This window comes from Sus scrofa, chromosome 14, assembly GCF_000003025.6.
Source record: "Sus scrofa isolate TJ Tabasco breed Duroc chromosome 14, Sscrofa11.1, whole genome shotgun sequence".
Lineage (NCBI taxonomy): Eukaryota > Metazoa > Chordata > Mammalia > Artiodactyla > Suidae > Sus > Sus scrofa.
Window position 1 is genome coordinate 31881087 of NC_010456.5, and position 22399 is coordinate 31903485.

Consider the following 22399-nt stretch of genomic DNA (forward strand, 5'->3'; position numbering starts at 1 on the left):
CTTGAGCTGTGGTGTAGGTCACAGATGTGGCTCAGACCCAAGTTGCTGTGGCTGTGGCATAGGCCAGCAGCTGCAGTTCCAATTCCACCCCTAGCCTGGGAACTTCCATATGCCAGAGGTGTGGCCCTAAAAAGCAAAACAAAGCAAAATACAACTTAGATTCATAAAATTTAAAAAAGAGAGAGAGGATTTCCTTTGTAGCGCGCAGCAGGTTAAGGATTTAGCATTGTCATTGCAGCAGCTCAGGTCACTGCTGTGGCACAGGTTCAACATGCCACCAATATGGCTAAAAAAAAAGAGAAAAAACAAACTTAGATTCAAAATCTAGCCATACTTGTTAAAACAGCATAGCACAGCACTTAACAGAGCTCTAGAACTATAGCTTCATCTTTTGATATTAAGTACCTACTCCACAGGGATATTGTGAGGATCAGAGGTACTGCATGTGCAATGTGTGCTGCAGTTTCTACTGCAGGACATTGGGCCATAGCTGTTGTTGCTACACACTCCTCTCTTCCTCCTCTCAGAGGAAAAGAACCCAATGATCAGGTTTTACTTTCAGAGGTTCCATCCAGAAATATCAGTCTTGGATGAAAAATACTGAAGGAGAATCATACATATATGATCTGCAGTGGGTATTTACTGTTTTACACGCAATATAAGAAATTCCCTGAAAAGAAGTGGGAGCTCTGCTACCTGATTGGTCAGAGGGTGTGACATGTTACATGGTGTCCACTAGGGAGCGATAAATACATTCATTAAGGAATAGTGCTTCTGGTAAGCTATGTGTACCTGCCAACTATTGAATATTACTTTAATTTTACTATTTTTATATGGCTGTGAAATTTAAAGCCTTTTAAACATCTGTTAATTTTGCACTTGAAATTATTAATGTATTTCCTTATTATTTTTAAGGTATTAAAAGAATTCATAATGTGTGTTTTCAAGAAAGTCAGCCTTTGCAAGTTATTTTTGAAAAGAACATGTGTACTAATATGCTAGTGATTCAACCAAGGTAATGAGCTCTCTTTTGCTTATTTTTATTCTTCTGAATATAGTCTGGTCACAGAGTAAAGAATTAATGCTCTAGAACTTTAAACTCAGTCATATGTATGTGTGTGTGTATTTCTAACATTAAATATATATATATAAGATACATGAATATATATATATAAGACATATGAATATATATATAAATATATATATATTTAACCTAACAATGGACTTACAGAAATCACCTTACAGGATCAAGAGGAAGCCTTAAGAAAGATAATAGTAAATAATGACTAATGGTAGAAATTATACTTTAGTGGTCAAGAAAGTTCTAGAAATACCCCATCAGTGGCTTTTTACATTAAGTCATTAAGAGAAAAATATATGAGCTAATAATATTTTGAATTAATATACTGCCTTCTCTCTGAGTCTTAACACACATAGCCCAAGGATATTTTAACATTTTTTATGTGAAGTGATTTTTATCCCTATTTCTGTTTTTTTTTTTCCTAGAGAAGGAGTGAAACATATTTGTCAGTGAAAGGTACTCGATTTTTCAGTTAAGCTGTAGCATTAAACATTTAACAGTAATTACTTTGTGAGCCAAAAGATCTTTTATCCTTATTGTTTTTTAAATTACGAGAAAGTATGTGTGTTCCTTGCAATATACGTAAAATTTGCGGAAGAGTGCAAAAATGAAAAATGAAAGTCTTTCTCATCTACTTGCTGTGTATATCCTACTTGACAGAGTAACACCTCATAACAAGTTGGTATATATCCTTCTGCATTTTCTGTTTATAGCCAGTCTCTCTATAACTTTCTCTCTCTCTGTAGCTATGGATATCTTTTTTTTTTCTTTCTCCCTCTCTCTCAAATTTATATCACATACTAGACACATACATACTTTTTAAAAAGAAAATGTCCTACTACTATTCTTGTCTGGCAATTTGCTTTTTTAGTTTCTGTGTCCATCTTATTCTTTTTAATGATTATATAATTTTTCATTGTGTGACTGAAATGTAATTTAGTTACCCATCACCCTATTAGTAGAAAAGTTGGTAGTTTCCAGCTTTTTGCCCTCACAAACAATGCTGTTAGTAGTGCATAGGATAGTGTATTAGTTCCTGTTTCTGTGGAGTAAATTGTCCCATAGCTTAAAGCTTTAGAAATAACCAGACATTTATTACTTCAAAATAATAAGTGTGGCTTAGCTGGGTGCTTTTAGCCCAAGGTTTCTCATGAGGTTGAAGTTAAGCCATCATCCAGGGCTGTGGTCTCATCTGAAGACTGAACTTGGGGAAATTCACTCTCAGGCTCACTGATCTGGCTGTTGGAAGGCCTCAGAAGGTCAGCTTCCAAGCTCTCTCCCATGGCTGCTTGTAGCCCTCATTTCCTTACCATGTAGGCCTCTCTGTAGGCTACCTCATTTGTCCTCACAACATAGCAACTGGTAATCTGGGCCAGGGGTTGGGGGTAGCGAGAGAGAGAGAGAGAGAGAGAGAGAGAGAGAGAGAGAGAGAGAGAGAGAGAGAGAGGGGGAAGGGGCAGTATCCTATTATGGAAGCCATAGTCTTTTTTAAAACTAATCTCAGAATTGACATTTCATCACTTTTTCTTTATTAAATGAGAATCTGTAAGTGCAGACCATACTCTAGGGGCAGGGGATTATATAAGGGTATGAATACCAGGCAGTGGGGATCATTAGGGGCCATTTTATAGGCTGCCTAACACGGAGTTCTAAAAATGAAATTGCTGGGTCAAAGGCTTATACAAATTTTAAATTTGCAGAGTTCCCGTTGTGGCGCAGTGGTTAATAAATCCGACTAGGAACCATGAGGTTGCAGGTTCGGTCCCTGCCCTTGCTCAGTGGGTTAAGGATCTGGCGTTGCCGTGAGCTGTGGTGTAGGTTGCAGACGCAGCTCGGATCTTGCGTTGCTATGGCTCTGGCGTAGGCCGGTGGCTCCAGCTCCGATTCGACCCCTAGCCTGGGAACCTCCATATGCCGCGGGAGCGGCCCAAGAAATAGCTAAAAAGACAAAAAAAAAAAAAAAAAATTTAAATTTGCGTGTGGACTCACTACCAAATTGCTATCTGAAAAGTTTGTACCAATTTACATTCCCACCAAAAGTGTAGGAGAATCCTTCCAGGTAAAGGATATGATTTGCCAAACTGATAGGCAGAAAATGGCATTATTGGTTATTCTTTATCGGGTTTATTTTATTACCAGAGAGTATAAGCATCTTTTTTTTTTTTTTTTTTTTTTTTTTTTTTTTGGTGTTTTTAGGGCTGCACCCAAGGCATTTGGAGGTTCTTAGGCTAGGGGTCGAATTGGAGCTGTAGCTGCTGGCCTACACCACCGCTCACAGCAATGTGAGATCCTTAACCCACTGAACGAAGCCAGGGATCGAACCCACGTCCTCATGGATACTAGTTAGGATCATTAACCACTGAGCCACGATGTAGACTCCAAGCATCTTTTCATATATTTATTAGCAATTTGTATTTTTATTCCTTTTTGAATTGCACATTCCTGTTGTCATTTTTTATCAGGTTATTTGGTAACTTATACAACACCTCTCTCTTAACACTGGAAAAGTTCCCAGATTAATTTGGTAGGTGTTCCTGACATTTTGGCACCAAGAAACATTGTTAATCTAACGTCTAGCATCAGGTTAACACCAACATTACATAAATTCTAAGAATCTCATTTAAGAATCTAACCATATCTCAATCTCAAAAATGGGCCAGAGCTTATAATGCTATAAAGAAAAGATAAATAACCTAACTAAAAAATAGGCAAAGGATTTAAATGGACGTTTTCCCAAAAAACATATACAAATGGCCAACAAGCCCATGAAAAGAAGATCAACATCATTATTAGTCTTTAGGGAAATGCAAATCAAGCAACTTTAAATCTGTGAATTTTATGGAATGTGAATTTTGTCTCAATAAATGTGTTTATTAAAAGGGAGCCCAGGGAGCTCCTGCTGTGATGCAACAGGATTGGCAGCGTCTTGGGAGCTGCTGGGATGTGGGTTTGTTCCCTGATCCGGCACAGTGGGTTAGGGATTCAGTGTTGCTGCAGCTGCGGCCTAGGTCAAGACTGTGGCTCGGGTCTGATCCTTGGCCCAGGAGCTCCATGTGCTGAGGGGCAGCCAAAAATGGAAAAAGAAAAAAAAAAAAAAAAAAAAGTCCAGGATGAAAGGGCATTTGGGATGTCAAGACAACCTTGAAAGAAATAGGTAGTAATCTAGGACAAGTGACAAAGGTAAAGAGAATATGGCAGCAGGCTGCTTGTAACCCTCTACCCCTCAACTATGTCTCCAGCATAGTTTACTTCAGTTCTCTTTGAACAGCTCCATTTTCTACTATCTCCCTTTCTACTATGATCCCAGGTCATTTTTTTAAAAATGTAAAAAATATAAAATTAAAGACATTTTATTCTAGAGTTTGGTTTATCCTGAAGTTTTTACATGTTTTATGTAGAACATATTTTCTGTGCTCTTGGCTTTCAGTGATGTTATAATTTTAAGACATACTAAGAATATAGTAGCTCATGTAGAGGAAAAAAGATTGGTCCTTTGGGTAGGTTTTTTAAAATTCAGGACAATTAACCTATTTATTTCCAGATTAAAAGTTTGGGTCCCACTTAATAAGATTTATTTCTGTTTGTTCTTCAAATAATATATTGTTCATTGCATTTTATAGAGTGCTAGCTGAGGCAATTGTTCTTTTTACATCGAGTCAAGAGGAAGTTACTCTTGCTGTTACTCCACTGAATGTTTGCATTAAGAGTTCTAATGAGGAATCAATGGGTAAGAATTATAATTGTCACAGTGCTTTGATGAAATATTACTTCCTGGCTTTCTTGATTACTACATGGCTATACAGCAAATATTAGTGGCATAATATTTATTCTTGTTTAAAAGGCAGTAAAATGTAAAAAGATCATTAAATTTTTTAAAGAGTCCCAAGAAATGTATCATAATCAGTAATTAAAATACTTGGCTTTGGAGTTCCCATCGTGGCGCAGTGGTTAACAAATCTGACTAGGAACCATGAGGTTGCAGGTTTGATCCCTGGCTTTGCTCAGTGGGTTAAGGATCCGGTGTTGCCATGAGTTGTGGTGTAGGTTGCAAACGCGGCTTGGATCCCGTGTTGCTGTGGCTCTGGCGTAGGCCAACGGCTGCAGCTTTGATTTGACCCCTAGCCTGGGAACCTCCGTATGCCGCAGGAGTGGCCCTAGAAAAGGCAAAAAGACAAAAAATAAAATAAAATAAAATACTTGGCTTTGAAATTCAGGGTTTTTTAAAAAAAATAATAGAATGGGGAGTTCCCTCATGGCATAGCAGGTTAAGGATCTGGGATTGTCATTGCAGTGGTGTGGGTTTGATCTCTGGCCTGGGAACTTCTGCATGCTGTGAGCGTGGCCAAAACAAAAACGAAACAAACAAACAAAAAATAGAATAGTTACTGAGAAGGATATATTTTCAGTTAAAATTTCAAGGCTATTTCTCACCCTTTATCATCCTTTGTTTTTAGCATAAAGAAAGATTAAGAGGCCAGCAATCCAATTGAGATGATCTTTGACCACTTAAAAAGGAAAAGTAACTTTGAATTCGAAATTTAAGGTTTTCCACTTGGCAAATACATAGGGAAGAAAATGTGAATACTTCTTAAGTCAGCTCTTCCCAGAGTTATCCAGGTGGATTGGAGAAACTAAGGTATAATTAAATCAGGATTTTTAATTTTAAAGAAATTTACTGGAGTATTTTCGGCACAAGTTGTTCGAGACTCTTTGGCCTTGGATAATTTTTTGTGTGTATGGTAGTAGTAAAGAAAGAATACAAAAGGAGTTCCCTTGTGGTGCAGCTGGTTAAGGGCCCAGCATCATCACTGCAGGGGCTCTGGTTGCTGTTGTGGCAGTTTTGATCCCTGGCCTGGGAACTTTCATGTATCATGGGCATGGCCACAAAAAAGAAAGGAAGAGAGAGGGAGGAAGGAAGGAAAGAAGGAAGGAAGAAAAGGGAAAGAAAGAAAGACACAAAGGAAGAAACATTATTTTAAAATGAACTTAAAGTGAACAACCGGTAAAACCAGGACTTAAATTGGGTCAGATGACTTTGTAGTGTTCAGTTTGTAAATGGTTTACATTTCTGAATCCATTTGGGCTTCGTAACAACTCTGTGACGTAGGTACTTCTGGTACTATTATTATCCCCATTTTCCATAGGAAGAATATGAAACAGAGAAACTAAGTGACTTGCCTGCTGTCACACAGTTAATAAGTGGTGGATTATGGTCTGAGTACAGACTTTCAGGCTCCAGAGCTCAGGCTCATTACTACTGTGATTTTACTGCTTCTCTCAAGCCTTATCTAGCATTCTTTTTTGGCACTCAAGAGAGCATTATCTGGAAAATATGTGCTTGGCTAGTGAAAGCATCTGTTTTATATTTGTAATGTCATCTCTGAATAAGAATGGCCACTTAGTGACCAGGAGACACTGTCCCTTGTGAGCAGCTAATGAGTAGTTTTAGTTATGGTTGACTGGGGACTCAATTGTTTAATTTTATTACTGAACTTACTCTCCGGCAGACACTGGGCGTGACATGAGCCTTCTTGATTGAGATGAAGATATATGTAAGCTATTGTTTGGTCCCATTTCTCCTTTGTTCTTATATAATTCATATTCATTGAAGAAAATCAAAAACCCAAAAAGCACTAATAAAAGTCGCATGAAATCCCACTATCTAGAGACAAGCACTTTTTATTTTTTTGTCCTTTTAGGTCTGCACCTGTGGCATATGAAAGTTCCCATGCTAGAAGTTGAATAAGAGCTGCAGCTGCTGGCCTATGCTACAGCCATATATCAATGTGGGATCCAAGCTGAGTCTGTGACCTACACCAGAGCTCACAGCAATGCCAGATCCTTAACCCGCTGATCAAGGCCAAGGATTGAACCCACATCCTCATGGATACTAGTCGGGTTTGTTACCACTGAGCCATGACAAGAACTCTGAGACAAGCACTTTTAACAGTTTGGTATATCTCTTTCTATGCTTCAGGTCTGACAACAGGAGATTCGTTTAGTGAAATATTATGAAGTTATTAAAAGGAGTCACGTGTGTGTGTGTGTGTGCGTGTGTGTGTGTGTGTGTGTGTGTGTACATTTCTTTCTGGGTATGTATATCAAAGATGTTTATTGAAGCTAATTTTATAATGGAAGACACAAAATAGCAACAAAAAATAATTAGGAAAATGTTCCTATCAACATGGAAAAATAGATATATCATTGACTAGATTATAAAATGGTATGCATAGCATGATAATATATATTTTTTCTTTTTAGGGATGCACTTGTGGCATGTGGATGTTCCCAGACTAGGGGTCCAATAGGAACTGCAGGGCCCAGCCTATACCACAGCCACAGAAATGCCAGATCCAAGCCACATCTGCAACCCAAAGGGCAGCTTGTGGCAACACCAGATCCTTCAACCCTTGAGCAAGGCCAGGGATCGAACCTGCATCCTTATGAATACTAGTTGGATTCTTAACCCGCTGCACTACAACAGAGGTAATGATAATATTTTCATAATAATAATGATAATATAATTATTATTATCATTATTATCATAATGATGATGTTATCAATGATAAAGAATGATGATATTTTCATTAAAGAAGATGCACCTAAGGAGTTCCTGTTGTGGCACAGTGGGTTAAGAATCCAACTGTAGCATCTTAGGTCGCCGGGGAGGCAAGGGGTTCCATCCCCAGCCAGGTGCAGTAGGTTAAAGCCTGATGTTGCTGCAGCTGTGATGTAGGTCTCAGCTGTGGCTTGGATTCAATCCCTGGCCCAGGGAACTTCCATGTATCATGGGTGTGGCCATAAAATATTGAAATAAATTAAATTAAAAATGCACATAAAAGTTTAATAAAATATTAGGAAACAAAATTCAACACCTCTTTTGGATTATAGCCATCCTAGTGAAGTGTTTTATTGTAGCCTTGATTTTCACTTCCCTAGTAACTAATTGTAATAGGGGTGAGGCAGGCGTGTAGCCAGTTAGCCCCAGGCTATTATCACAAGGTGGTTATCTCGAGGCCCTTAGCACATGACCATTAGAGCAGGACTGTTAGAGGTCAAACTCCACCAGCAGTCAGTCTCGCAGTGGTCCTCTTGGCAGAGAGAGTGGAGTGAGAAGTAGATTGTGGCCTTCTCCCTGGGTCATTCAGGCCCTTTGGCTTCTGGCTGGCAGGTGAGCTAGGGGCCCAGAGAAAGCTGAGGGCAGTGTGCTGCAGAGGTCCAGAGCCCTTGCTGTGGCTGCCCAGTGGCTAGGCCCAGGTCCCATCTCTGCAACCTAGTAGCAGCAGCAGTTTCCCTGGGTTGAGGTCTGTGGGGCCTGGCCACCATTTTATGTGCATGGCCTGAGGAGACTGAGGGCCAGCTGGGTCCCTGGCGCCTTGCTCCCTCAGTGATGGTAGCTGAGCAGGGTCTGGTGACCTGGCATGGAAGGTGCTGCTCCCTGAGACCTGCCTCTTCAGCCAGGCCTGGGCACTGGGGGGAGGACCCACACTGGGTGTGGACGAATGCTCCCGGGCAGGGTAACTGGCCATGCAGGGACTCCCTTCCTTTGGCCAGGGCCTAGACCTCAGGGGGTGAAAGGTGACGCTTGGGAGCTTGAACAAGTAAAATGGGGGGTAATGATGTTTGCTTTGCTTATGGGACTTATTAAGTGTTAAAAGCCACAAGGAGGCATGGAGACAGAATCTAATGCCTCTCCTTCCCTTTCTTGTATCATTAGATTAAAAAATTGGAGGACAGAGAATAACATTTGTTTTGATGGAGGTTTACAGAAACATCATGACCCTACCTCTGTGTGGACAGCTGTAAGAACAAAGGATCCAACACCAGAAAGTTTGCAACAACTAACCACACCCCTCCCTCACCTTTTCTATAAAAGTGCTTTCCTATAAAAGACTTCAGGGACTTTGGGTTTTTTTCTTTTTACTTTTTTGGCTGCCCCACAGCATATGGAGTTCCTGGGCCCAGGATCAGATCTGAGCCACAGGTGCAACCACACCACAGCTGTGGTGGCAATACCAGATCCTGGCAGGAATGGAACCTGCATTGGGACAATGCAGAGATGCTGACGATCCTGTTGCACCACAGCAGAAACTCAAGTTTGGGTTTTTTAAGGCATGAACCACCTGACTCCTTGAATGGCCCTGCAATAAACCTTTCCCAGTTCTAAACTCTGATGTTTTGGTATTGTTTGGCCTAACTGTGTGTGGGGCACAGAGACTTGCTGTTTGGTAACAAAATGATTTTTTTTTTCTTTTTAGGGCCACACCTGCAGCAAATGAAAGTTAGGCTAGGGGTTGAATCAGAGCCACAGCCTCATGGTTGCTAGTTGGATTCAATAACCACGGAGCCACGACGGGAACTCCTCTTTGGTTATTTTGGAACGTATATGTGAAGTTCCACACATAAGGGTTCATTATGACAGTAGCTGTTGAGAAAAATCCAAGTCCAATAGTCACAGAGTGGAAACCACCCAAAAGTCATCAACTTGTAAGTGGATTTATAAAGTTGGTATAAACATACAACTAAGTATTATTCAGCAATTAAATGAACAAAGTACTGATAATTGCCACAACATGGATAAGCCCTGAAAATATTATACTCAGTAAAAGAAACCAGACACAAAAGGCTATATGTTATATGATTCCACTTATATGAAATATACAGAATAGGTAAATCCATAGAGACAGAAAGTAGATTAGTGGTTTCCAGGGGCTGAGAGGAGGGAAAGGGAAGTGGTTGGTAATGACTGTGGGGTTTCTTTTTGAGGTGATCAGAATTTTATGGAATTAGATAATGGTGATGGTTGAACCACCTTATGAACATACTAAACAACACTGAATTGTACATTTTAAAATAGTGAATATAGTATGTGAATTATATCTTAGTTAAAAACTTTTAAAATTTAATTTTTAAGCCATGTTTTATAATTTAGTGTGATATGTCTATATTATTTGTTAATACCTTTTATTTTCCTTTTTCATTTTAGGGTCAGATCTGTGGCATATGGAAGTTCCAAGCTAGGGGTTGAATCAGAGCTGCAGCAGGCGGACTATGTCACAGCCACAGCAACAAGGACCCCAGCTATGTCTGTGGCCTACACCACAACTCATGGCAACGCTGGATCCTTAACCCATTGAATGAGGCCAGGGATTGAACCTGAATCCTCAGGGATACTAGTCCGGTTCTTATCCCATTGAGCCACAACAGGAACTCCTGTTAATACCTTTTTTACTAATATTTTTTGAAACAAAATGAGACATAGTGAAACAAAATATAATAACTTTGTAAAATAACAAATTTATATATATGAACTTCATATGTACTATATTCATAAATAGTAGTTCCCTTTAGAATAAACTAGTTTTTAGGAGTTTCTGTTGTGGGTCAGTGGTTAACAAACCTGACCAGTATCCATGAGGATGTGGATTCGATCCCTGGCCTTGCTCAGTGAGTTAAGGATTGCTGTGAGCTGTGGTGTAGGTTGCAGATACAGCTCAGATCCTGCATCGATGTGGCTCTGGCGTAGGCTGGCAGCTACAGCTCTGATTCGACCCCTAGCCTGGGAACATCCATATGCTTCGGGTGTGGTCCTTAAAAGACAAAAAACAAACAAACAAAAAGAATAGTTTTTATAGTATTCTGGTTATTTAAGTGCTTATAAAAAACCACTCCAAAACATAATGGCTTAAAATAATTTATTCTTGGAGTTCCCATCATGGCTCAGTGGTTAATGAATCCGACTAGGAACCATGGGGTTGCGGGTTGGATCCCTAGCCCCGCTTCACTGGGTTAAGGATCCAGCATTGCCGTGAACTGTGGTGTAGGTTGCAAATACGGCTCGGATCCCGCATGGCTGTGGCTCTGGCGTAGGCTGGCAGCTACAGCTCTGATTCGACCCCTAGCCTGGGAATATCCATATGCCGAGGGTACAGCCCTAAAAGACAAAAAGACAAAAAAAAAAAAAAATTATTCTTATCTTTCATGGTTCTTTGGGTCATCAGGGCTCAGCTGGGCAGTTCTCACTTGGGATCTCTAATGGAATTGCAGTTAGTGGCTGGGTCTGGAATCATCTGAAGACATTTAAGAGAGTGCACAGACACGGCTGGTAATTGATGTTGGGAGCTCAGCTGTGTTGGTGACCAGACTGCCTGCACACACGTGGGCTTAACTTGGACTTCATATAGCATGAACTCAGGCAGTGTTCTAAGAGTGAGTGTCGTAGGACAGAAGACAAAGGAAGTGGAGGCTTCCAGTCTCTTAAGACTTAGGCCCAGAAGTTTCCGTTGTGGCGCAGTGGTTAATGAAGCTGACTAGGAACCATGAGGTTGTGGGTTTGATCCCTGGCCTCAATCAGTGGGTCAAGGGTCTGGCGTTGCCATGAACTGTGGTGTAGGTTGCAGAAGCAGCTCGGATCTGGTGTTGCTGTGGCTCTGGTGTAGGCCGGTGGCTATAGCTCCGATTAGACCCCTGACCTGGGAAACTCCATGTGCCGTGGGAGCAGCCCTAGAAAAGGCAAAAAGACAAAAAAAAAAAAAAAAAAAAAAAAAAAAAGCCTTAGGCTCAGAAACCAGCACCAGGTCATTCTACCATATCCTATTGGTGGGAGCAGTCAGAGAAAATACTCACCCAGATTCAAGGGAAGGAGACATAAACATAGAACCTGCCTCTCAGTGAAGGAATGTCCAAAAATTTGTGGCTCTTTTTTAACCTACCATTTATGGTTATATTTCATATTAAAATTTAACAATTATCTATGAACTAATTCTATTCCTTACTTTCCTATAATGTTGAACAGATTTGACCAGTTCTGTATACAGTGAGATGTTTGTCGGCCCCGAAGAGTTTGACTTCTTTCAAGTTGGAGTCGACACTGAAATAACATTTTGCTTTAAAGAATTGAAGGTAAACCAAAATTCGTGTCCAATTACAATGATCACTGGCTATTTTTAATAAAGATTTCACATTTTTTTTCTTTTCCTTTTAGGGGATACTGACATTTTCAGAAGCTACACGTGCTCCTATATCCATTCATTTTGACTTTCCTGGGAAGTAGGTCCTTGGGAAATTTCTGAGTTTCTTATTCTTTTGTTATATATTAATATTATAACCTGTTGGACCAGTTTGAAATTAATTCACACCTCAGGAATTTCTTCACTTTACTGGCAACACTTATCAAACTAAAATTTTGAAAGATATCATAACCTGGCTTTTATTTTTTTTAATTTTTCTTTGTTTTTTTTTTTGAGGTGGGGGAAGTTGGCCGTACCTGCAGTTTGTTGAAGTTGCCAGGACAAGGATGGGATCCAAGGCCACAGCAGCAACGGGCCGCTGCAGTGGCAATGCCAGATAGTTAACCCACTGCACCTCAAGGGAATACCCTGGCGTTTTTTGTTTGTTTGGTTTTGGGGTTTTTTGGGTAACTTGATTGAGAAAGCTATGTTATTCTGCAGAGTGAAAACATTTATAAACTTGACATCCTGCTAAGTTGCCTAATTAGAAAATGATACCTGGCTTGGAGTTCCCGTCGTGGTGCGGTGGTTAACGAATCTGACTAGGAACCATGAGGTTGTGGGTTCAGTCCCTGGCCTTGCTCAGTGGGTTAACGATCCGGCATTGCCGTGAGCTGTGGTGTAGGTCACAGACGCAGTTTGGATCCCACGTTGCTGTGGCTCTGGCGTAGGCCGGTAGCTATAGCTCCGATTAGACCCCTGGCCTGGGAATCTCCATATGCCGTGAAAGCAGCCCTAGAAAAGGCAAAAAAAAAGACAAAAAAAGACAAAAAAAAAAAAAAAGAAAAGAAAATACTTGGCTCAAACAAGTTAAATCTCTATGAAACTGGTATTTTATATATTTCAGAACTTAAATTTCAAAGAGATTGGGTTAGGATAGATGTGTTTTATAAAATTGGATGTTATAATTTCTAAGGGTCCTTTTAGCTCTTAGACCTGCCTTAATTTCCGAAAAGACAAACAGGACTTCTACTTTTACTGTTGCTTTTTACTCCCAAATTAAGTATCATTTTCTAATGTTTTCTCAACATCCATCAGAAAATGAGTGTGGGAGTTCCCATTGTGGCTCAGGGGTTAACGAATCTGACTAGCGGGTTTGATCCCTGGCCTTGCTCAGTGGGTTAAGGATCTGGCGTTGCCATGAGCTGTGGTGTAGGTTGCAGACACAGCTCAGATCCCGAGTTGCTGTGGCTCTGGTGTAGGCCGGCGGCTACAGCTCTGATTAGACTCCTGGCCTGGGAACCTCCATATGCTGCGGGAGCGGCCCAAGAAATGGAAAAAGACCAAAAAAAAAAAAAAAAAAAATGTGTGTGATGTTTGCTTTGACTTTGCCATTTTAGACCCATGGCTTTAAGTATTGACGACATGTTATTGGAAGCCAACTTTATTTTGGCTACATTAGCTGATGAGCCAAGTAGAACATCTTCTCCACAATCATTGTGTCTTTCACAAAAACGAAAAAGGTAAGGCTATGTTTTAGCATCTTTATTGGTTGGGATAAAGTCATTGCAATCTTATTCTGAAATAATTCAATGGTATTCATGTAGGAAACAACTGAGGATGAAAACATTAGAAAATCAGAAATTTTAACTGAATCAGGAAGAGCTCCAGTGAGACCTAACTATAACATAGAAATATCTTCCCATCTTTCACTGGATATTTGCTTTTTGTCTTATCAGAATTTAATGGGTCTGTCTTGTTTATCTTTGTCATGACTCGAAACTCTTTTCCATTTTCAGTAGTTGTTTTTTAGGAGTGATAGTGTTAAGGTTCACAGGAAAGTCTGTACTTGCTACCCTGAACTCTTTCTTAGATGTACGGAGAGCCATTATTTTTCTTGCTTTCTTTATTCCCTTTTGTCTCTTAATAAATTTTTATTTTTGGTGGAGTGTGCTTCATTGTAAAAGTAACATAAAGTTATTATGGCAAATTTGGAAAAGGCAGAAAAGTACAAAGAATAAAAGACACCACAATTTTACCACCTAGAGATAGCCACTGTTAACATTGACTCATTGTATTTTCTTTCAAACTTTTTATTTTTTATTTTTTTGTCTTTTGTCTTTTTAGGGCTGTGCCTGTGGCATGTGTAGGTTCCCAGGCTAGGGGTCTAATCAGAGCTACAGCTGCCAGTCTATGCCAGAGCTACAGCAATGCAGGATCTGATCCGCGACTTCGACCTTCACCACAGCTCATGGCAATGCCAGATCGTTAACCCACTGATTGAGGCCAGGGGTTGAACCTGCAACCTCATGGTTCCTAGTCAGATTCATTTCCACTGAGCCACGACAGGAACTCCTCAAACTTTTAAATTTGTGTATATTTGTATTTTAAAACAAGATCAGATCATATAGCACATGTAGTTTTGTATCCTCTGTTTTCTCACAAACTATATTGTCATGTTTGAAGATTGCTAATAATGACTTGGAAACATGATTTTTAATGACTGTATACAATTTTTTCATATAGATGTATATTTGACTTTTTTCTAACTTCACCGTACTACCATATCACAAGATTGTCTCATGCATACTCGGTTGCTTTACTGAGAAATCTGAATCTGTCAAGAGAATTTCTGAATAATCATATATGTAACTCTTTTTCTCATATGTAAATCTTAACTTTTAGCAATTAGTTCAATGTTATTTCAATATATTCTCTAAACTAGTGTTATCATTGTCACCCTATATTGCTCCCTTAGTTATATAAAAATAATATATGTCTAAGTAAATAATTCATTTATTTAATCTCTATTAATATTTCAAATCTGATACATTCAAGTTCAAAGGCTGATGAAAATGTAACCAGCAAGGCCCCAGAGTATATTTCAAGACAAGCAGTACCCAAAAGGCTTTATTCTAATGAGACTCCTTCAAACATCCCTGCATTGGAAAACTGTGGAAGCCCTTTAGCAAAAAGAATGCACGGAGACATTAGTGAAGTACCAGAAAGCAGTGTCAGCGACACGGAGGAAATGCCAGGCTCTCCATATCTCAGGAAGGTAAAATGTTGAGACCCGACAGTGTCTTAGTAAAGAATGCTCATTATCCGTCTCCCTTTGCAAACTCCCTGCCCCAGCCCACCCCTGACGTCCTGGAAATTAAATTTTCTTATTTTTTGATAGGGGAGCAGTGAAGCCAGTCTGAGATGGAGAAAAGGCTGATTCATAGAATGTCAATATAAAATAGGGAGTTCCTGTCGTGGCTCAGTGGTTAACGAATCCAACTAGGAGCCATGAGGTTGTGGGTTTGATCCCTGCTCTTGCTCAGTGGGTTAAGGATCCGGCGTTGCCATGAGCTGTGGTGTAGGTTGCAGACATGGCTTGGATCTGGCATTGCTGTGGCTGTGGCATAGGCCGGCAGCTCCAGCTCCGGTTAGCCCCCTATCCTGGGAACCTCCATAGTCGCGGGAGCGGCCCAAGAAATGGCAAAAAGACAAAAAAAGAACATCAATATAAAATAGTTAAATTGCTCATTGGTTAATTCTTTTTCTGGCCACCCTGTGGCATATGGAGTTCCCTAGCCAGGGATCAGATCCAAGGCAGCAGCACTGGATCCTTTAATCCACTGTGCCAGGTTGGGGATTGAACCTGTGTGCTGGCGCTGCAGAGATGCCACTGATCCTGTTGCACCACAGTGGGAACTCCTCTCATTGCATAATTTTTTTTTTTTTTTGTCTTTTTGCCATTTCTTGGGCCGCTCCCGTGGCATATGGAGGTTCCCAGGCTAGGGGTCGAATCGGAGCTGTAGCCGCCAGCTTACGCCAGAGCCACAGCAACATGGGATCCGAGCTGCGTCTGCAACCTACACCACAGCTCACGGCAACGCCGGATCGTTAACTCACTGAGCAAGGCCAGGGATCGAACCCGCAACCTCATGGTTCCTAGTCGGATTCATTAACCACTGCGCCACGACGGGAACTCCCTCATTGCATAATTTTTAACAAAATATATTCAAGGAGAGGTTGGAGTCACTTAGAATGCTTATTTTTGAAAACAAATAATGTGCTAAAGTCATATAATTTGTTTTCTAAAATTAGTGTCCTAATTTTATTTTTCAAGTTTGGTTGGGAAATCCTTTATTCATGATAGAACAAATGTAAATTTAATCACAGCAAATACCACAAATTCCTTCATAGTGGAATCCCAGTTAATAACATTATTATATTACAACATTTTACTAGATGGATGATAAACTTCACAACATACTATAGCATTAAACCTTATAAAGTCTGTTGAATTGAAGATGAATGTAATGGTATAAGCAGACTATCAAATGATAGTCTCTGTTTTTCATTTTTGCATTAATATTTTATTCAGTCTTTTTTTGATGTTGCTATTATTACTGGTTTGGAAATACAAGTTTCTTAGAATTAGAAATTTGAAAGGAGAAATATACTTCTAAAAGTCAATCCTTATGCTTCATAGACTTTTAGGGTAATATAATTGGATGGTAAACTCTACTTCTTATTCAGTGATGATACGATGTTTATTGAATACCTATTACCTACCTGGCACCTAACGGCAATTTTCTCTTCTTGTGAATTTCTGTCTTTTCATTATATAAAAGCATTTTCCACATCTTGTTTTTCGGTCACACATGTTGTTCTTATGTTTTCACAGGCACACATTTTCTTGCTGCTTCCCCTCCCTGAAATTCACTAAGATTGCCAATTTCCTCACTAGAGAAAGTAACATTTAGAACTATAATCTCCCTACCATTATAGCACTCTTCTTCAAATTTCCTATCTTATCACTTAAATTCTAAAAAGAAAGTTCTGTTTTTAAAGGGAATTATTTGCCTTTAACTCCTGCAAAGGTGAAATTATTTAGATCCTTATCATCTTCTACCTGAATTACACTGAGCCTTCCAGTTGACCTCCATTCTCTTCTGCTCTGGTACTTCTCCACAGTGACCTAGTAGATTTGTTCAAACCTTATATCAACAATGTAGTACAGGGCTCTAGAGTTGGACTCTCTGCCTTGACACTTCTTAGCTATGTAACTTGGACAAGTTAATTGTCTTTGCCTCACTTTTCCTTCTGATAATATGGTTATAATAATAATGCTACCTATTAAATTGTTGTGAAAATTCATTGAGCTAATAGTACATGGAACTGCATGGTCAGTGCTCATTAAATGTTAGTTATATATCCCTCTTCTGCTTTTAAATCTCTTGGATCATTGGGCTTCTCTCATAGGATTTCACCCCAAATCTTTGGAATGGCATTCAGGGACTTTCCCAAGGGCATTTAATATAATCTTCTCAAGGCCTCCTCCCTTCCTTCTGAGGTTCAGTTCTAGCCCTTCAGGGTATGGTTTTAAAATTGAGTAGAGGTAGTATCACTTTATAGATTTTGTCTGTTTTTTTCCTGGCTGTTCCTGAATGTGTGTTTTCTTACTTGAACTTTATTTTATTTTTCCGTCTTTTTTCTTCTTAGGACCACACCAGCGGCATATAGAGGTTCCCAGGCTAGGGGTCTAATTGGAGCTTAGCCTCTGGCCTACACCACAGCCACAGCAATGCCAGATCCAAGCCGCATCTGCAGCCTACACCACAGCTCACGGCAACGCTGGATCCTTTAACCCACTGAGCAAGGCCAGGGATTGAACCCGCAACCTCATGGTTCCTAGTCAGATTTGTTAACCACTGAGTCACGACGGGAACTCCTTACTTGAACTTTAATATCAACTTACCTATCTCCATAAAAAGTGTTTTGGTATTTTTTTTGTTGGGATTTTCTTAATTTTCTGTTAACTTGGGGAAAAGTGATGTCTTTATGATGTTGAGTCATTCTGTCCAAAAACAGGCAATGTATTTCCACTTGTTTATCCACTTGTTCAGGTCTACTTTTTTGTGGTTTTTTTTTTTTTTTTTTTTTTTTTGGTTTTTTTAGGGCTGCACCCACTGCATATAGAGGTTCCCAGGCTAGGGTTAGAAACTGGCCTAGGGAGTTCCCGTCGTGGCGCAGTGGTTAACGAATCCGACTAGGAACCATGAAGTTGCGGGTTCGGTCCCTGCCCTTGCTGAGTGGGTTAACGATCCGGCATTGCCGTGAGCTGTGGTTAGGTTGCAGACTCGGCTCGGATCCCGCATTGCTGTGGCTCTGGCGTAGGCCGGTGGCTGCAGCTCCAATTCAACCCCTAGCCTGGGAACCTCCATGTGCCGTGGGAGCGGCCCAAGAAATAGCAAAAACAGACCAAAAAAAAAAAAAAAAAAAAAGAAATTGGCCTATGCTACAGCCACAGCAACCAAGATCTAAGCTGTGTCTCTGACCTACACCACAGCTCAAAGCAACACCAGATCCTTAACTCACTGAAGCATCCTCATGGATTCTAGTCAGATTTGTTTCCGCTGAGCCACGACGGGAACTCCTACTTTTGTGTCTTTAAGGAGTGTTTTAAAATGTTTCTCATGTAGGTTTTACATATTTATTATTAAGTTTATTCCTAAGTAATTTTTTATGTTGCTATTATAAATGGAGTTTTCTCAGCCATTATGTTTTCTGTCTAGTGTTTGTATATATTAAAGCTATTGTTTTCCATGTTAATTTTATGTTCTACTACTTTGCTGAATTGTTTTATTGTTTCCATTAGTTTTATCATAGATTCTCCCCAGTGTTCTAGAGATATTGTTATTTTTATAGAGAGATGGTTTCATTTCTTCTTTAATGCTTCCAACTGATCTCTTTTGTTCAGTTGCATTAGCACATAACCTGTAGTACAACACTGACTAGCAGTGGACAGAGTAGGCATGCTTGCTTAACTCTTAGTGGAAATGTTTGGCAGATACTTAAGAAAAAAATTTTTTAGGAGGTCCCATCGTGGCGCAGCGGAAACAAATCCGACTAGGAACCATGAGGTTGCAGGTTTGATCCCTGGCCTCACTCAGTGGGTTAAGGATCTGGCGTTACCTTGAGCTGTGGTATAGGTCACAGACGAGGCTTGGATCTGGTGTGGCTGAGGCATAGGCCGGCAGCTGTAGCTCCCATTAGACCACTAGTCTGGGAACCTCTGTATGCTTTTTAGGTGCAGCCCTAAAAAGACAAAAGACAAAACAAATTTTTTTAAATTATAGTTGATTTACAATGTTCTGTCAGTTTCTGCTATGCAGCAAAGTGACCCAGTTACACATATACATACATTCTTTCCCTGACATCCTCCATTGTGTTCCATCACAAGTGACTAGATACAGTTCCTTGTGCTACACAGCAGGATCACACTGCTCTTGCATCTACCAACCCCAAACTCCCAGTCCATCTATCTCCCTCTCCTTCCCCCTCAGCAACCACAAGTCTGTTCTCTATGTCCATGAGTTTGTTTCTTTTCTGTAGATAGGTTCATTTGTACCATATATTAGATTCCAAATATAAGTGATAACGTGTGGTGTTTGGTCTTTCCCTGACTTAATTCACTCAATATGAGAATCTCTAGGTCTGTCCATTGCTGCCAATGGCATTATTTTGTTCTTTTTTATGGCTGAGTAGTATTCCACTGTGTATATGTACATCTTCTTAATCCATTCATCTGTCAACGGACATTTAGGTTGTTTACATGTCTTGGCTATTGTGAATAGCTATTTGAATAGTTCACTGCAGAGTGAACATACCGGTGCATGTGTCTTTTTCAATGGAAATTTTGTCCAGATAGATGCCTAGGATTGGAAGATACTTTTGTTCCGCTTTTGCTCATACTATTGCTCCTCCAGCCTATGGTGATAGTATTTCTTTTTCCACTGTTCAAACCCCTACCCATCTTTCAAAGCCCAGCTCAAATGATACTGCTCTTTTTGAAGTCTCATTCTACTCAAAAAAAGCATTTTGTTCATCTAACTCATTATTACTGTCACCTAATAATTTAATAAACATGCTTGTTACTTCACTAGGTAGATTGTGAGTTCAAGGGCAGGCCTGAGTCTTACTTGTCTCTGTATTCCTAGTGCATAGCCAGTGGTTGGCAAACTGTTAGGAAGGTTGAGTGGATATGTGGCATGTACAAAAGCCCCTGTGATGGAGGGAGTGTGGTGGTTTTAAAGAACTGGAGGATGACCAGTGTGGCTAGAGGGCATACAGCCCCAGAGAAACAATGGCACAGGGTGAATGAAACTAGAGCAACTGGTGAGTGCCAGCTCATGCTGGATGTAAACAGCCATAAAAAGTACTGCGGCATTTAAAGTATTTGAAGGGTTTTAACAAGGAGGGCTGCCAAAGTTGAATTTTTTAAAGATAATTTTAGCTGCAATTACTGTGTGAAGAATGGGGTGCAGTGAGGCAAGAATGGAAGCCCAGTTGTAGCGTGTGAGAGAGTGATTTAGTAGAGATGGGGAGAAGTGGCCAAAGTAGACAGCTATTTGAGGTAAAAGTAGCAGGACTTTGTGATGGATTGTTTATGGGACTTAAGGGAAAAGGAGGTATCAAGGTTTGGAGAAACAGGTTCAGTGCTCCCTAAGGAGCATTGAGTTTTGGATATGTTAAGTTGCAGAAATCAAGTGAGCAGTAGGATATATGAAGTTCAAACCCTACCTTTGAGACTCCCTGGCTATACATGATAAATTCAACTAGGAGTGTGAATCAAAGTTCTTAGGGAGAGGGTTCGGAGGAGAGGACTGCCATCACTGAAAGCAGTGGTTCTTAACCAGGGCCAGAGGAAACTGAGCAATGTCTGGACACACTTTGGATGTCACAGTTCAGGAAGGAGGGTGCTGCTGGCATCTAGTGGATAGAAGCCAGGGATACTGCTCAACATCTTTGCATGAGCAGGACAGCCCCTCAACAAAGAAGCATCAGGCCTCAAGTGTTGGTAGTGCTGAGGCTGAGAAACTGAAGGGAAGAGTAGAAGAGGGCAAGCCGGCTGAAAAATCTAAGAAAAACCAGGAGAATGTGGAATGAGGAAGATACAAGAAGAAAGTGTCAGAGTGAATATCAAGTGGGATGGAGACTGAAAATGGTCATTGGCTTAATAAGGATTTGGCAATTTCTGGTGACCATTTTAAGAAGAGTTTCTGTGAAGTGAGAATCAGGAGCTTTTTTAGATAGGATGGAAGAAGAGAATAAGAAAATGGAGAAAGCACGTGTAAAGCAAGTGTAGACAGCTCTGCAACAGTCACGGATGGAGGAATGGGATGAGGCTATCTATTTTAACGACACTTGATTATTTTAAAATGCTGATATTCCTATCCAGCAGAAGAGAGGCATGGGAGCTGCTGGGAGGCAGACAGAGGGAAGGGTAGTCTGTATCAGGGGGAATGGTTTCTGTTGCAGCCAGAGGGGAGACAATCACTGAGTCAAGGATGGCCTGCACAGTCCCGCACAGCCCTGTTAGTTTCAGTGACTTAGACGGGGTAGTCAGAGCAGATCACTGATCCCAAACTGTGTGCCTTTGGAGTCTAGGGAAGGTTTGTTTTAGGATGTGTTGGGCCTCTCATGAAGGTTCTGGGTGTTTGATCAACCATCACTATCAAAGTGAGGGAAACCACACTGGCTGAGTTTCTTGATGAGCATTACCTTTTGCTTTGAATAAAGCAGTAGAGTTACTTTTTTTCCCTTCCAGTTTTCTTGCATGTTCTTTGGAGCAGTTTCTTCTGACCAACAAGAACATTTCAACCACCCTTTTGACAGTCTAGCAACAGCAAGTGACAGTGAAGAGGAATGAATAATGGCAGTTTCTCAACATTCTAATACTTGATGGCGGAGTTAGCCCCCTGCCCCTTTACTTGCTCTCTTGTACCTCAAACACATTTTCACACCTAGTCTGTGAAGCTGTTGTTTTGGACTTCCTTGAAATGGATGGGCTACTGGTTTTCTACACATCATCGTGTACAACAACCATATCTAGAAAGAGTTCCTTGTCAAGTAAATATAATTTGCTTTAAATCCATTATGGTACTTGGGAGGCAGAAGAGTTCTGTGTTCAGGGAAAAAGCTCTTTAAAATTCTTTAATTGAGTGCATGTTCACACTAGGGCTTTTAGCATTTTCTTTGCCAGTTTTATAAAGTTATTTAAACTTTAACAGCCATTTCGTGTGCATCAATATGGCTCACAGAGTTTTGTGACTACTATCAGGCACCTTTTGTATTTGATTGCAAACATCTGAGTTTTGGTACTTTCAGACATAGTAAAAAGTTATGCATTCTTTTCTCATGTAATGTCATGACTTTGTCCATTCCTTGTTAAATTTCATTAAGGTTTTAAGTAAAATAACCCCTGGAAAAGAAAGATTAAGAATAAAAATGTAGAGCTACCTCTTTCATTTTGGAGTCTTTTTATGTATTGTGAAACATTATTTTATAGCCTTAAATTGTCCTGATTTTCAGA

The 22399-nt window shown here is 40.2% G+C and overlaps 1 protein-coding gene across 3 annotated transcripts in view; it reads left to right on the forward strand.

Moving 5' to 3' along the window:
* RAD9B (RAD9 checkpoint clamp component B) overlaps window positions 1-22399 on the forward strand; it is a 33916-nt gene extending 11517 nt beyond the window's left edge. For 2 of the 3 annotated variants that reach the window (XM_005670641.3, XM_013982864.2), the window contains exons 5-11: window positions 916-1015; window positions 4702-4808; window positions 11877-11983; window positions 12066-12130; window positions 13431-13553; window positions 14869-15088; window positions 21635-22398. In XM_005670641.3, coding sequence (XP_005670698.1) covers window positions 916-1015; window positions 4702-4808; window positions 11877-11983; window positions 12066-12130; window positions 13431-13553; window positions 14869-15088; window positions 21635-21736 — 824 coding nt within the window. In that variant the 3' untranslated portion in view covers window positions 21737-22398. Of the gene's footprint in view, window positions 1-915; window positions 1016-4701; window positions 4809-11876; window positions 11984-12065; window positions 12131-13430; window positions 13554-14868; window positions 15089-21634 lie in introns of all 3 variants that reach the window. The other variant, XM_013982863.2, reaches the window with a different exon arrangement.